This window comes from Penicillium brevicompactum (genome assembly GCF_028827555.1).
Source record: "Penicillium brevicompactum strain IBT 35665 chromosome Unknown utg000001l_segment0_segment0, whole genome shotgun sequence".
NCBI classification, from domain to species: Eukaryota; Fungi; Ascomycota; class Eurotiomycetes; order Eurotiales; family Aspergillaceae; genus Penicillium; species Penicillium brevicompactum.
Genome location: NW_026623203.1, coordinates 1,190,352 through 1,203,792, shown reverse-complemented (window position 1 = coordinate 1,203,792; position 13,441 = coordinate 1,190,352). Strand labels below are relative to the sequence as shown.

Sequence of the window (13,441 nt, the reverse complement as noted above, 5' to 3'; positions counted from 1 at the left end):
CACTGCCCCCAAACCAAAGAACACAGCCATCATGTTTTCTCATTGATGTCCATCACTAGAAGAGAAAGCCATAGATATGCACTGGCCGCAGTTTAAGCACATCTTGTCAAGCCTTGCCTTTGATTTGGAGCCACTAATGCTATCTTTAACTTCCTCAACCCGGCCAACACGGTCGCTTTGAGCCATTTAATGCCAGATCAAGCAGATCCCACGACCACCTCAGAGCCTCGTAAGAACTCCATGATAACATAACGCTCATGCGAGATTTTGACTTTGCTACTTTGAATGAAGCCATCATTCTGCAAGCAAGCTAAGACTCTGATATAACGTTAGCACAGAAGATTCCCCTGAGCGATTGTGATTAATCCAAGACCTACTCTTGAGTATCAGCCCGTACCTCAACCCAGACAGATTGTGTCCTTTGGTCAGACTGCCAGCAGTATTGAATAGCTGAGGCTAAAAGTAGTGCCAGATTCTGAGCCCTGCTGAATTCGTCATTTCCGATACAAAGCCGAATACCTCGATCCTGCTCTTTCGCCTCGTCAAGCTCCTGACCAAGGCAATCGTCGCGCATCCAGAATATCTCGAAATAACTGGATCGACTTGCGTCGCTTTGGATCACTCTTCGCAATTTGAAGAACTTGTAGAAGACAGAAAGCCCCAGGCAGATCACAAAGGTGACTCCTGTGACAATGGTTGTCACGAGAGCCATGACGGACAATTCACCGCCTTGTGAAGCGCAAACATTGACGATCGTGGTAAGCAAACCAGCCGCTGCATTTAAGGTTGCTGGCCTTCAACTCAGTTAGGTCCTAGTATTTCATTTCGAGGGGTTGCCTTACATAAAGAGCTTATTAGTCAACCAAGAGTAGTTAGCTTTGTACATTTTGAATAGCCACCCCAATACGGTCGCACCAGTGACTAGGAATAGGCAGGCAAAAACAAGGAGCGGAGGATTCTGTATAGTGCTGAGGACTACCCGCCCTGCGTTATTCTTTTCCAATGTTTCTTCTACGCTATTTGATTCTTTTAGCGAGGTGAAAGTGCCGGGGATGACCAAATACCCTGCAAGCAGCACCCAATTTGCTCCGCTGGCGAGCAAATTGTAAGTCCAGTTCATTTGCGCCTCTTCTTTGAGCATCCTTGTGTATGGCGTTTCATTCCCCGAGATCCCATGGAATCCTGCTTGGTTCATGCGCTGATCCCCAACTGTGTCGGTGCGGCATTGTCGTTTGATCCAAGCTTGGAGAGATTCTATTGATCGACCCATCGTGCTAGCGAAGACAACCGCATAGAGAGAAACTATCTACACGTCAAACGAATTCGAACACCCTGAATATATATACCTATTATAAAAATTTCGGTGAAGTTATATAAGTATATTGTAGAGAAATAAGGTCCCTCAACTTTGTTAGTTCACAAATAGAGTAGGTTTACATATATATGTGCCTCCCTTATAGCCCAGACTCTTATTACTGAATGATGCCCTCTTTTATTTTGTAACCAAGTTTGACAACTTTTGTTTCCTATATTTTTACTGGTCGATTGTAACCTACCACAAGAACTTTTTTGCTGTGTACCTTTGCAGAGCCCCAACGAGTCAGCCATGGTTTCAGTATTGGAAAATTCGCTTTCAGCGGGTAATAGTCGGAGAATTTCTGGCCTCATCAAAAGTAGCAGCCCATTTTTATAGCCTCAGGGGATGGCTGCCGAAAAAGATATTATCCAAAGATGGAAAATCAACCCCTCTTCTAGTTGTATATCAATTGTTATGTCCACTCTGGCCATCGTGTTCTACTATTTTTGGTATGACCTTTTTCTCGTTTCCGCAGAGTCACCTACCTTTTTCAAAAACGGCAAGACAATCGCACTTTCTTCCAATTAAAAAATCGCCGCTCGTACAACCATGTGGTACCCATCCATTTTACTGGCTAAGTTGACATCAGAATGAATCAAATCCATATAGCACCCACATCATCATTGAACACGCCGCAGAAATAAAAATGATTAAATTCGTGTATTTTTGACAAACAGAAAGAGCATTCAAAGATGTGCTAACATCCTACCAGTATTTAAAGGCTTGATGTCCTGGAGGCTTTAGATTTTGTTTGCTATTTTTATTTCAATTTCAATGGCAGGGTGGTTAGATCTCGTCTCGGACTCCACAGGCTGGACCTTGGTAGACACTGGACGATTGGATGATCTAATACAAGAAATGAGCCACCCCAGTACCCAATTTCCTTCGGTCGTATATTTTGCAGGAAATGGCAGCCGGGTCAAGGCGCTTCGCGCCCTCTTCCCATACAACAACATTACTCGCAGAGGATCAGCTGGTCTGGCTCGACTGCATTTGAGCACAAGAACTGCAAACACCGAGCATCCTGTTCTTTTAGTGGAAAGCAGCATATCCAGTGTTTCCGGGGTCGGTGAATGCGATCTGCGCCGCTGGTCATCGGACAATCTTCGACGATATCACATTCTTCAAGACCGGTCTCGACGAGTATCGGAGATGCAGCAGCAAGTTATTTCGCAGATGCTCTTGCCATGGACAAATCTGTTCTGTGTATTCGTAGATACTAACTCTGAGATTCGCGACGCCTGTCAGCTCCTCAAAAGATACCACCGGACTGTCACAATCGGCTCCGAGCCCACGGCAGATTCAATGCGTATTGTGATAGTTCTTACAGCTGCTCAAGATTCTGAAATTGGTGATATTTCTGAAGTTTCCCATGAGTTTCAGTCGGCTGGGATAACTGGTGTGAATATCACAATCCTAGACCTACGTGATCGGTATGAGTTATCCCCAACAGCAGCTTTTGAGCCATTGCGCAGTCTCATCTTGAATGGAACACGAGACATCCGGGCAGAACAGAGCCGCCAAGGGTTATCTTTCTCGGCTACACACTTAAATACCCTCTGGACGCGAACCCTGCGCCTAGAAATTGGGTCCTCGGACGCTACTGTTTTGGACTGCCTTGAAGTTGCGCGGGAGAATCACCGGCTGCATAATATTCAGACAGAATGCTTATTCGAGTTCATAAACCAAGCAAACAGTCACGCTTATTCCCAAGATGGAATTCATAATTTTATTGCATCGGCGTTGTTGATGAATGCCTACCCACCTGGAATGCATGGTGCGTAACGTACCTCTTTATTACGTAACCCTGCCTTGATCAAGTGTATCGCTAACGATCACAGGCTTTCATCCAGGCATCGTTTTTAATACTCTTTATCGCTGGCACTGTTTGGAAGCATGGCGTACTCTGGGGAATAACGACGAGGACCAACATTGCAATGCCGTGTTTGCTGATTTTACGCGGCTCTTCCGTTCAATGGGTCCAAGCAGGTCCTCTGCAAGTATCAGAAGGGATTCATTACATACTTATTACCTTCAATGTAATGGGTCAAGTTCAACAACGACTTGTTTCTTTTGCTTGTGTCGATCACCAGAACATATGCTAGGGTGCCGGCATGCAATCTGTGATACCTGCGTTGTGATTTTTGGGACTCCAAACAAAAGCGCTGAATATCGCTTTGACATTATGAAGTGTCCGTTATGCCACAATACTTCTCATCTGACGATCCGTCAACTACCGCCCACGAAACGACCCCTGGTGCTTAGTTTGGACGGTGGTGGGATCCGAGGCATCATTCAGCTGGGTCTCCTACGTGCACTGGAAAAGCGACTTGGGCATGGAATGCGCATACATGATGTATTTGATCTATCTGGAGGGACAAGCGTTGGTAGGTGGCCATCATGGCATTCAGTTATTTCGTTCTTCTCCTTTCTGCCCTTTCCCGTTCTTCCTCGTTGACTCTTGTATTTATATTATCTGACCATGCAACAGGGGCTCTTAACGAAATAGATCTTATGCTAAATGGCTCATCGGCTGAAGATAGCTTTTGGAAGTTTCCTGATTTTGCCAGGAAGGTCTTTCAGCTAGCCTCAGCTCCCTCGCATAAGTTCTCAGTTTTTAGTTGCGCCAAATGGATTAAATGTGTGGCTGGTTTCCTGGCCGATGGTCAATATGATGGAATAAAGCTCGAGAACACTCTCAAAGAGGCAATTGATCCAGCGCGGCGAATGTTTGATGTGAGCACAACTCGGACTGCCGGCATTCGAGTAGCCATTATCACAAGTCGTATTTCCGATGGGAAGGCCTGCGTACTAGCAAATTATCGCGGCGCTGGTCGACGCCCAGTCGATTCGGCGTACCAGTTTTTGAAACCGGAAGAAGAAAGTCAGAATCCATTTCTATGGGAAGCGTGAGTGCTGTTAATCCTTTATCACTACATTGATATGAATGCTAAAAGCATTGCATCCATCTCTTCATGGAGCTGACTCTTGGCATTTTATAGCGCTCGATGCAGTGTCGCTGCTCCTTGGTAAGCAACTTAAATCAAAGACAACCTATCGCGTTGCTGAACTTAATTCTCAAATAGGTTCTTCCAAACGAAAACTCTTCCTGGATTCGGTCCTTTGCAGGATGGTGGAGTGCGGGCCAACAATCCCTTGGCGATTGCACTGAAGGAATCCGCTACTATCTGGCCATCGCACGGAACACCTGATTTGCTTTTATCAGTTGGTACCGGTCTTTCAAGTCCCGAGTATAGGTCTCAAGATACCCCTCTAGGAAGTGTTCTTCAAGATGGAGCTGTTCCGCGCATTATCAGAGCAGCCATGTCCTCGCCGTCCATGGATGGCGAGCAGGGCTTTTTTGAGGCACTCAATTGTGTTCCAGACCGTATGAGAGCGCATATATTCCGACTCAATCACGCTCTGCCTTGGCCTTTACCTAGGCTGGATGATGTAGAAAGATTGACAGATCTTACGGAATCGTCATACAGCGTCCCAGATGAACTCGTTCGTGCGATACTGGCCACAGGCTTTTTATTCTTCGAATTGGACGAAATACCTATCAAAAAGCAAGGAAGCTTCTATTGTGAAGGTTCAATTCTCTGTTCAAGTCATGATGCTGGTCATTTGATCAAGAGGGTGCTCCTTGAGTTCCCGGGGCCTCGGTTCCAAACTGGGAGCGGATACCATCTTGGTCTGATTGCCAACGAGGACAAGTGTCGGGGATGTGGCTACTATCGTAAAAGAGTTGCTTTTACAGTTCATAGTCTAGAAGAGGTTATCTCGATTGAGATTGCAAACTCTTCTTTCCGGCACAAAATTGGTGGCTTTCCAAAGTCGATGCAGGAAATTCTGGAAGATCAACAAGCTTACGCATGTTTCGGACGCGCTGACCATCTAGAGGATTGTTGGCCCCCGAAAAGAATATGCTATTGCACTAGTGGAACTAAACGACGGGTCCAATTTTTGGAGCCCTGCCCGGAGAGAACGAGACGTCGGTTGTAGTATCCCAATCCAAATCGATTGCAGTCATTGATTATGCTTAATTCTTGAGACTTTTGTGTGCTGAGATGAGACAATTTCTACCTTTAACTTCTGAGAGATTATCACTCTGTTTGTAGCAAATTCTCCCAAAATTGTATCAAGACAAAGATATATTTCAACCCAAGGCAAACTGAAGTGCTTAAAAATTAGGCTCACCTCTAAAAAGCATGTAATAATGTCTGAAGATCCGCGAAAAGCCTTCTATCCGAACAAAAAATGAAAATAATGCGAAATTGAGTTTGGTCTTTAGATGATATTTCAAATATCATAGCTGACTCCTTTTTTAAATTGAACCAATTATTCGACAGTGCTACGCTCATTCCAAATATTGGCTAAATTTACGCTTCAGTGGCAGGAGAATTATTGTCTGAGACTCGGAATAAGTATAGCCGCAGTCGTTCTTTATTATTGAAATTACTTATTATTATAACCCGATAACAAGTGAGACCACATTCGTAAGTACTACCCCAAAAAGAATATTTGGGGAAAGAAACCCAAGTCAGTTGTGAGTGAATTTCATGCGGGTGTCTGATCCGGGCAAAAAGAATTCCACCCTGTTTATTCGCTCCTAGCACAAAAGTCCAATAGAAATTTTTGAGGGTTCCAGAAAAAGTCATTGGCGTGATTAGCGTTGGCAAGAGTTAAAACAGCTTCTGCGCTTTAAAATGGAGTCTTGTTCCTTGCAGAAATATTCATCTTCATATCCATTCTCAAAATGTCCTCGGAAGCGACCGAGAATCGCTTTTCCAGTGGCGCTTCTTCAAGCATCTACAGCCGGTCGCCCAATTCACCAAAAGATATTTTGATAGATGATTCGATTCCGCTTCCGACCGGACATGACCTTCCAGAAATCAATTCATTGGACCATCAGATTGCCCTGGTTCGTGGCTCTACTATAGCTTTAGAAACTACCCGCAAACGTCTGAAAGAATCCAAGGATAGACGCAGACTCTCGCTGCCAGAATCACGTCAAGAAAAGCTCCGCCAATGCCAGATTCAAGAACGCGAAAACCATTTCTATCGATCATGCCTTGATATATTCCATACTTTATCCACAGCTGTCGCTGAGGTTTCCGAAGGCTTGACACTGCAATATCTCTTTGAGCCAGAGGCTAGTCCTGTAGGGAATGTGCGAGTTTCTCACGCGGTCAATTCCTTATGTGTGGCCTTGGAAAATTCCCGCGTGCAGGAGGCACGAGCAGAGCGAGAGTGGAAACGTCAATGGAATGTTCCACGAATTTGTAATCCTTCCACACGGTGGATTTAGCGCTATAGAACCTTTATCAGCGGGGTATCTGCAGTCCGAGAAAAGAAGTATGGAACAGTCATTCCTTAGCTGGCTAAACTAGCCTTCGTAGTATATTTTGACCTTGGCAGCGTCCTCCTGGGGGTTGAAGTTTAATACTCCACTTCAAATCAGGGATTAGAACTGGTCAAGGGAACATGTTTGCAACATTTCGATTACAATTTTATATCCCTGAATGGATTAAGTGTTATGAAATACGTCTGAAAATCGGAAAAGATTAATCTTTAACATGGCGTGCTCGATTTTCGGCATTCAAGGAGCGGGATTTAGTGTTGTCCGTCGATTACAGAGCTTTATTAGCATGATATAGGTTTTGAGTTGTGGCGTGTTGGAGCAAGAAAACTCCTTGATTGAGAGATCTCAGATTCCACAGAGAGCTACATCACTTCCCCATTCTCTTTGTTCTATAAAGATTCCAGGATAGGTACTTTAACGAGCTCCCCAGACCTGGGCACTAAATAAAATAGGTCTTGTAACATTGTAAATATAAAATTCAGCTAATTCGAGACCGTTACAGTAAAATTCGAAAACAGTTTACCCCTCGGGCACACAGCCTTTCTTTCCCAGCCCCCCACTCAGATCGCGCTAAACCGAATTAGGCCAGTAAAAGTCCCCACCATCTTTCTCGATGGATTTCTGGTAGATCACCAGAATTACCGTCAATCCGATTCCCGGAGCCTGAGGCAGACTATACTTACCGATGTGGCCCTTTACTGTTAGTTATTATAATTCGAAACCAGATCTTCTTAAAGGCGCTCATGCTATGCTTCTCGCCCATTATACCACCCTTATATATATTGACGCAGGAGTCAGGATTGAGCCTTGATGCATAAGCTCAATATTAGATTCAGACCTTGTCTGTCATGTACAAGATCCTTCTAATACACATAACTCTGATACTACCACCTGACTACTCCAACCCAATATCCCATGATATCAAATCTCCCTGTGATTGGAATTCTGGCATCTGCACGAAGCCATCAGGCAATAGAGAATGATATGCTATGGGGAACGAGGAGTAGTTCATAGACGCAAACCACGTGAGAAGATCCCCGTCCTCGGCACACAGACGCTTTCGTTTTAGATATCGAGGCGACGCAGGCGACGGTGAAAATTTCAAACCAGATTGAATTAGAAGATGTCGCTGACTAGGGAATTCCACGACAGCAAATTGGTCGGCAGGCACCTTAGATGGAATCAACTCTTGGGTAGGTCGGATGCGTATTGACATGTTCTGGTTTGGCAGCTCGCGTTTCAGCTGTTGCTTACCCTGAGACCTCTTATTGCCCGGATAATTGGGTCTGCAGGCAGCTTCCATGCATTCAGGTAGGTTCGCTCGTGAAATCGAAATTCTGTCATTTCCATCTGCATCTCGTTAGCCTTAGCCTAGATCATGTAGCTAACTGCAAGAACCTACCTGTTACCGCATCCAAAAACATTTCCTCCTCCTCTCTAACACGGTACAGCTCGTCCAGTAGTTTCAATCGTTCAATCGGAGAAATGTGTTGCTGAATCGGCTGTCCTGCACCTTTCAGCTTCTGCGCGGTGATTCTGTGGCTGGTCCGTAATTCGCATAGGATATGGACGAGGAGCGCGATGCGCTCTAATTCAAAGGTCAGATAACTCAATACTATTAAGAATAGCTAGTCTTCTCACCAGCTTTAGGGAGATGGTCGGGTTCCCGGTGGCTCACACCAGGTGGCCACCACGGCGGTTTGGTCTCTTCGGGACTGAATTGCTGTGTTTTGCCTGCTCCAGTCTTCCTTCCATTGTAGGGGTATTGAGCTTGCTTGCGAGGCTCGACAAGTCTTACATAAACTTTGGCAATGACTCGGCAATTCTTCTGTTGTAAGTTCCGAAAGACCTTTTCATAGTATTGACGGAGAAACCGTTTATTACTGACGGAAATTGTGGCCGTTTGGACATCGAGACTATGCTCCTTATCCCACAATTTTCTTCTGCGTTGCAAACTTGTCCCTAGTTTCGCTTCTTCGAGAACTGTAGGCGCTAACAGTGATGGGGGTGGAATCAGAGGCTGGCTGTCAGGCAGTGCTGGAGCAGAAGTTGGAAAGCCGCCTTCACTGGATTGTGCCATCGCCTCCAGAAACTCCGAAGTCACTTGAGGGGAAAGAATAGCATGGGGGCTGTTGGAGATAGAAGGAGACGTCTCATGGCAAATATTTCCTTCTCGATCAATATAAACAAGGGCAAAATGTTGATAACATTTTTTATCATGTTGATGTTGTCGCGGCATGCTGGTAGTTTCAACCCAGCCAAATTCCTGGAGCGGTGGTGTAGGTTTCCTTTTTCAAATGGCAGACTTGGTTGGGAATAGCGTCAAATCAAAGCGTACTTAACAAGTGCCCTAAGTGCAGAGCATAGACAATTGAGGGTTAACGCTATTATGAATAGACGCATGCCAGAACCCAGAGTTTTGTAATTGATCTATTAAGCCTCGCGGCGCACCGAATGGCTGGGCTATTGACTTTAAGGATCTTCCGACCCAGACAGGGATGCACTGACTCGCAAAAAAGATCGTCAAGAGATCATCACCGGTCACACATTACTCTTCACAGACCGCAAATGCTCTGCTGCGCCCCAAAATAACATACAGAAGGTTGCCTCAAGAAAGTGTCACCATTACGTCAAGATGATAAGGCAACGAAGGCGCGATGTACTATATACAGTAAGTATCTCAGGCTTGAAAGCTACTCAAACCAGCGCCCTAGCTGATGCGAGGATCCACCCCCAAATTCTTGAGAACCAATCAAGAACGACACAAAACGCAGATCACTTCCCATAGCAGAATGACTGGTCCTCCGGCAACAACATTCAAGCAGATTTCTTGTGTTCCATCCCCCCTTGGCTCTAATTGAGGGGCTCATGTTCCACAAACCACGTAAATTGTATTAAGCTAAGTAAGGCCTACGCCGATTCTGGAAACTGGAATTACTGCAATATTGGCGATCTATGTACCAGAAATACGTCGAGAAAGATGGTGGGGACTTTTACTGGCCTAATTCGGTTTAGCGCGATCTGAGTGGGGCGCTAGGAAAGAAAGGCTGTGTGTCCGAAGGGTAAACTGTTCTCGAATTTTACTGTATCATCAGTGAGACACAAGAGACCTTCAAGCAGGCGGGTTTGGCAAAATGCTCCCAGGATACGATCCATCTCGGGCGTGATCGTATATTATAATTCACTGGCATGAGCAACGTGGCACTGTCGTTGCCAACCTCAATGAGGGCCAGGATATCTCTAATTTTCCACAAATTTGGATCGGCCGAACAGATCAATTGTCTGTGCACAGAGCTGAGTTCATTCAAATATTTCATAACATTAGCTTGGCTAACGAAAAATCTGCCAGAGGCAGCAATTAATGAGCACTAAATCTAGATCAGCCTCGATCCTATGTGGTAGCATGTCCGCTCTGCAAGCGAAATGCAACGCAAATTACAATATTAACTTGTGGCAGTGGTCTTTCTAGGGATAATGTAGGCGAACTCGAAGCATTAAGTAGCTGGCCTTGCTTGCTGTGTGCAATGGATGCCGGAGCACCGTAAGAATTATATAGGTGACGCAGAAACATTTATTCAGCTTACTATAACCCTCCGTAAACGCAAACCCTCACAGTAGTGCTCCCGCACAATTAAACCAAAAAAGGTGACATTCCTTATATGGAGCCATTCATTTGGTGTTTTCAGGAGACGATTTGGCAATCAACATCTGTATGGCTAATAATCTGATTATCGAGGCAATAACAAAGCCCCTTTTGTAGATCCGCTGTCCTGTAAAGGTGGTTAGTTTCTAATAGTATGCCAAAATCCACACTTGATCAACGTACTTAATGATGCAGATGGTGTCAGTTGTTAAGGAAACTCCCCCTGAAGTAGTTACAGTTGCAGTTGCTGTAATGGGTCGAATCTTTGTAGGAGTCAGGGGCTGGGGTGTGACCAAGGACCCAGAGGGAGAAGATTGAGAAATTGCCTCTGAAGTGCTTATACTTGAAGGTACTGCAGGGGCGGATGATGATGTGGTTACCGAGGATTCTACTGGTGTCGAAGACACAATGGAGACCGTAGAAGTAGTCCCCTCTATAGCGCTCATACTTGGAGATGTTGCAGAGGCAGACGATGGACCAGCTGCCGAGGACTGCGGTACAGTCGAAGTCTCCATGCTAACCGAAGAATTAGTCCCCTCCGAAGTACTCATACTTGAAACTACTGCGTTGAGGGTGGAACAAGTGCAGCTTGACTCTGCCGAGGATGTCTGGTCAGATTGGGACTTCTTAGCCAAGGCCCCACTCCTTGACCCTTTTGCAGTATTGTTGGTATTTGTAACTGAGATCGAAAATTCGTTGCACAGAAACTTCGAGCCTTCCATGCCTTGTAATAGTCAGTCATTTGTTAACTATTGGGACTTGCATACCAACAGTTCATAACAGCTGTCTCCAGGTGTTCTGCGCAGTTCTCGGAAAGCGAAAATGATCTTTCGTGGCTGCCCAAAAGATACTGTGCAGAACTGGTCATGTTTCTAGCTACCTCCCAACGATTGAGTGCACTACAAGTATCTTGAGCGAACTGTGACGCCTGAAGATAGGCATTCACCGTGGAGGCTAGCGCCAGAAAAAGAAAACGAGGAGTCATAAGGATAGATGGTAAGATATCTATGAATTTATTTGATTTCCAGATTCAGATTCTAACTGAACCTACCCTGAGCCTTTTATGTGTTTCTCCAATGTTCGATGCCCAAGGGGATTCAAAACTATAACCCGTTACAAAAGGAGACTATCTCAAGAAATGATAATCTTACAACCAAGGAAAGGTTTGATGAGGAAACTATTGCCAGACAAGGAGCCAAAATGTTGGCTGGAAGGAAAAACATGTATTGATGGCCCTTACACATCACATTTCGATGTGCACTGTTGAATGGTAGTTCAGCGGGCTTCTCACCTCAACAAGAACATTAAAGCATCTATTGTACTGTTATTGCTGTCATCCTCATACTCACCACTCATTCAATCACCCATTTGTGGCCCATACAACTACATTACCTTGCACATGCTGCAGGAAAATTCTTCGAGAAAGCTATTTGACTTTGCGCTAGCTGACATATGCCCACCGCGTCTCATTCGAGCAAAGTGACAGAAATCAGTGACCAATACTGTATGGGTTCCAGAATGGTAATATCAAACTCTCTAACTAACTAAAAACTATGAAACTGGCAATTTTGTAGGACATGGTGACAAAGATTGATATGCACCCTTTTTTGTAAGGTGTCTGGTATTGATGTCGTAAGATATTCTGGGTAAATACCCAGAAATCCACATGCAGATCCACCATATTTCTGAGACACAGTATTAAAGCTATACCATTGCACGCGTCCGGAGTGAAATTTTCCTAGGATTGAAAAGCTCCCTCAGATGACGCCACTACCAGAGAAGCTCTTGAAGCCGTTATTATGGTCACTGTTCAAATTGAGTTGGTGTTGTGCGAAGATTGCGCACAGGCTATGAGTAGAGCTTAGACCGTTAGAAATAATTGCATTTAAGTGATAATACAGCATCTCGGGGTTTCCCTCGTCAACAATAGTATTTGAGAATCCTAGTCAAATTAAACAGCGTAATTCAAAATTAAAGTTGATGCTGAAAGGTACAGTGATATTCGAATTCAGTTATACTTTCACACTCTTACTGCTTGATTCTCGGAAAATAAATCCGACGGTCATGAGTTCTGATTGGATAAGTGTCCAGTGTTCCTGCTCTCTAGACCGCCTTCTATAATAGTCTGTATGTCTTACAATACGGTTATAAGACCTCAAGGAATGTATCCACACGACCGGGCTTTACGCAACCTGCCCTCCATTTGTTGAGTCAGACTTTCTCATCCACCACACCTTTCTGCCTTGAGGTCTCAGAGTCAGTGAGCATTGGAGCTTATATTACCCAAGAAATAAAAAGGGATTTGAACGGAGAGAGTTTTGCTCAATTTGGGCGCATTTCCAGGATCTTACAAGCCAAACCGAGAGAGGATGACGCTTAAAAATTTTTGTAAATAATCTGCGATATCCGACCTCGCAATCCAGCAGCGATTTATCTCCGCCATGCCAAACAATATTCATATCACAGTCTTTCGCCATCTTTCCACATAACCACCTGAGCAGCCGAACCCCTCTTAGAACCACTGAGGCGTGTAGAGATGCTCTTTAGACGTTTATTCAAACAACCCAATGCCATTTCATTCCCAGCCTCTGAAAATAACCAAACAAAGCTTTCTTGGGAACATATCCAGCATATTGTCTTTGCCAAGCTGCCGCAAATGAGCCCTCAATTGGACCCAAATCTCCGAACCCAATAATTTCAAGAGCCCATGGTGTCAGCAACGCCAAAATACCCAATGCAATGAGGGTAGCATAAACGGGATGGTCCGTTACAAAGTCAAAAGCGGCATCTTTACTTTGGGCCGCAGCATCAGCCGCAGCTCGCGCCATCTCCGCACCAGCTCTGATTGCATTCTCCAGACCGTGAAGAGTAGCTCTTGCTATGGCGTCGGACCAGCCGTTTGTGGAGATTTCCTCGTTCAGTTGTTTGTGAAGCTCATAGGGCTCCTCAGCATTCAGGATCTTTGTGACGATACTGGAAGCAACGGACTCGGGGGATCGGGAGGAAGTGGGAGGAAGTGGCTCCCTCGCCAACTTGCCGAGGACACATTCGAGGATGGAGCTGAAGGGTATCATGT

The 13,441-nt window shown here is 45.1% G+C and overlaps 5 protein-coding genes across 5 annotated transcripts; 2 read left to right on the top strand and 3 right to left on the bottom strand.

Annotated features, from left to right (window-relative positions):
• Nucleotides 1–197: 197 nt before the first annotated feature.
• On the bottom strand, nt 198–1,195 carry N7506_000248 (uncharacterized protein; the record flags this gene model as incomplete). The annotated part of the gene is made up of 3 exons (XM_056949544.1): nt 198–318; nt 378–794; nt 843–1,195. 3 exons carry the CDS (start codon nt 1,193–1,195, stop codon nt 198–200), a joined length of 891 nt encoding a protein of 296 aa, XP_056815459.1.
• A 936-nt stretch (nt 1,196–2,131) lies between these two features.
• On the top strand, nt 2,132–4,988 carry N7506_000247 (uncharacterized protein; the record flags this gene model as incomplete). The annotated part of the gene is made up of 3 exons (XM_056949543.1): nt 2,132–3,134; nt 3,199–3,740; nt 4,857–4,988. The coding sequence occupies 3 exons, from the start codon at nt 2,132–2,134 to the stop codon at nt 4,986–4,988; spliced, it is 1,677 nt and encodes a 558-aa protein (XP_056815458.1).
• A 2,629-nt stretch (nt 4,989–7,617) lies between these two features.
• Nucleotides 7,618–8,988, bottom strand: N7506_000246 (DUF2841 domain-containing protein; the record flags this gene model as incomplete). The annotated part of the gene is made up of 3 exons (XM_056949542.1): nt 7,618–8,072; nt 8,125–8,310; nt 8,364–8,988. Coding segments are annotated over 3 exons (1,266 nt in total), but the record flags the coding sequence as incomplete, so codon positions are not given.
• Nucleotides 8,989–10,773: 1,785 nt separating this feature from the next.
• Nucleotides 10,774–11,096, top strand: N7506_000245 (uncharacterized protein; the record flags this gene model as incomplete). The annotated part of the gene is made up of 2 exons (XM_056949541.1): nt 10,774–11,034; nt 11,070–11,096. The coding sequence occupies 2 exons, from the start codon at nt 10,774–10,776 to the stop codon at nt 11,094–11,096; spliced, it is 288 nt and encodes a 95-aa protein (XP_056815456.1).
• Nucleotides 11,097–12,920: 1,824 nt separating this feature from the next.
• On the bottom strand, nt 12,921–13,439 carry N7506_000244 (uncharacterized protein; the record flags this gene model as incomplete). The annotated part of the gene is made up of 1 exon (XM_056949540.1): nt 12,921–13,439. The coding sequence occupies one exon, from the start codon at nt 13,437–13,439 to the stop codon at nt 12,921–12,923; it is 519 nt and encodes a 172-aa protein (XP_056815455.1).
• Between the last annotated feature and the right edge of the window lie 2 nt (nt 13,440–13,441).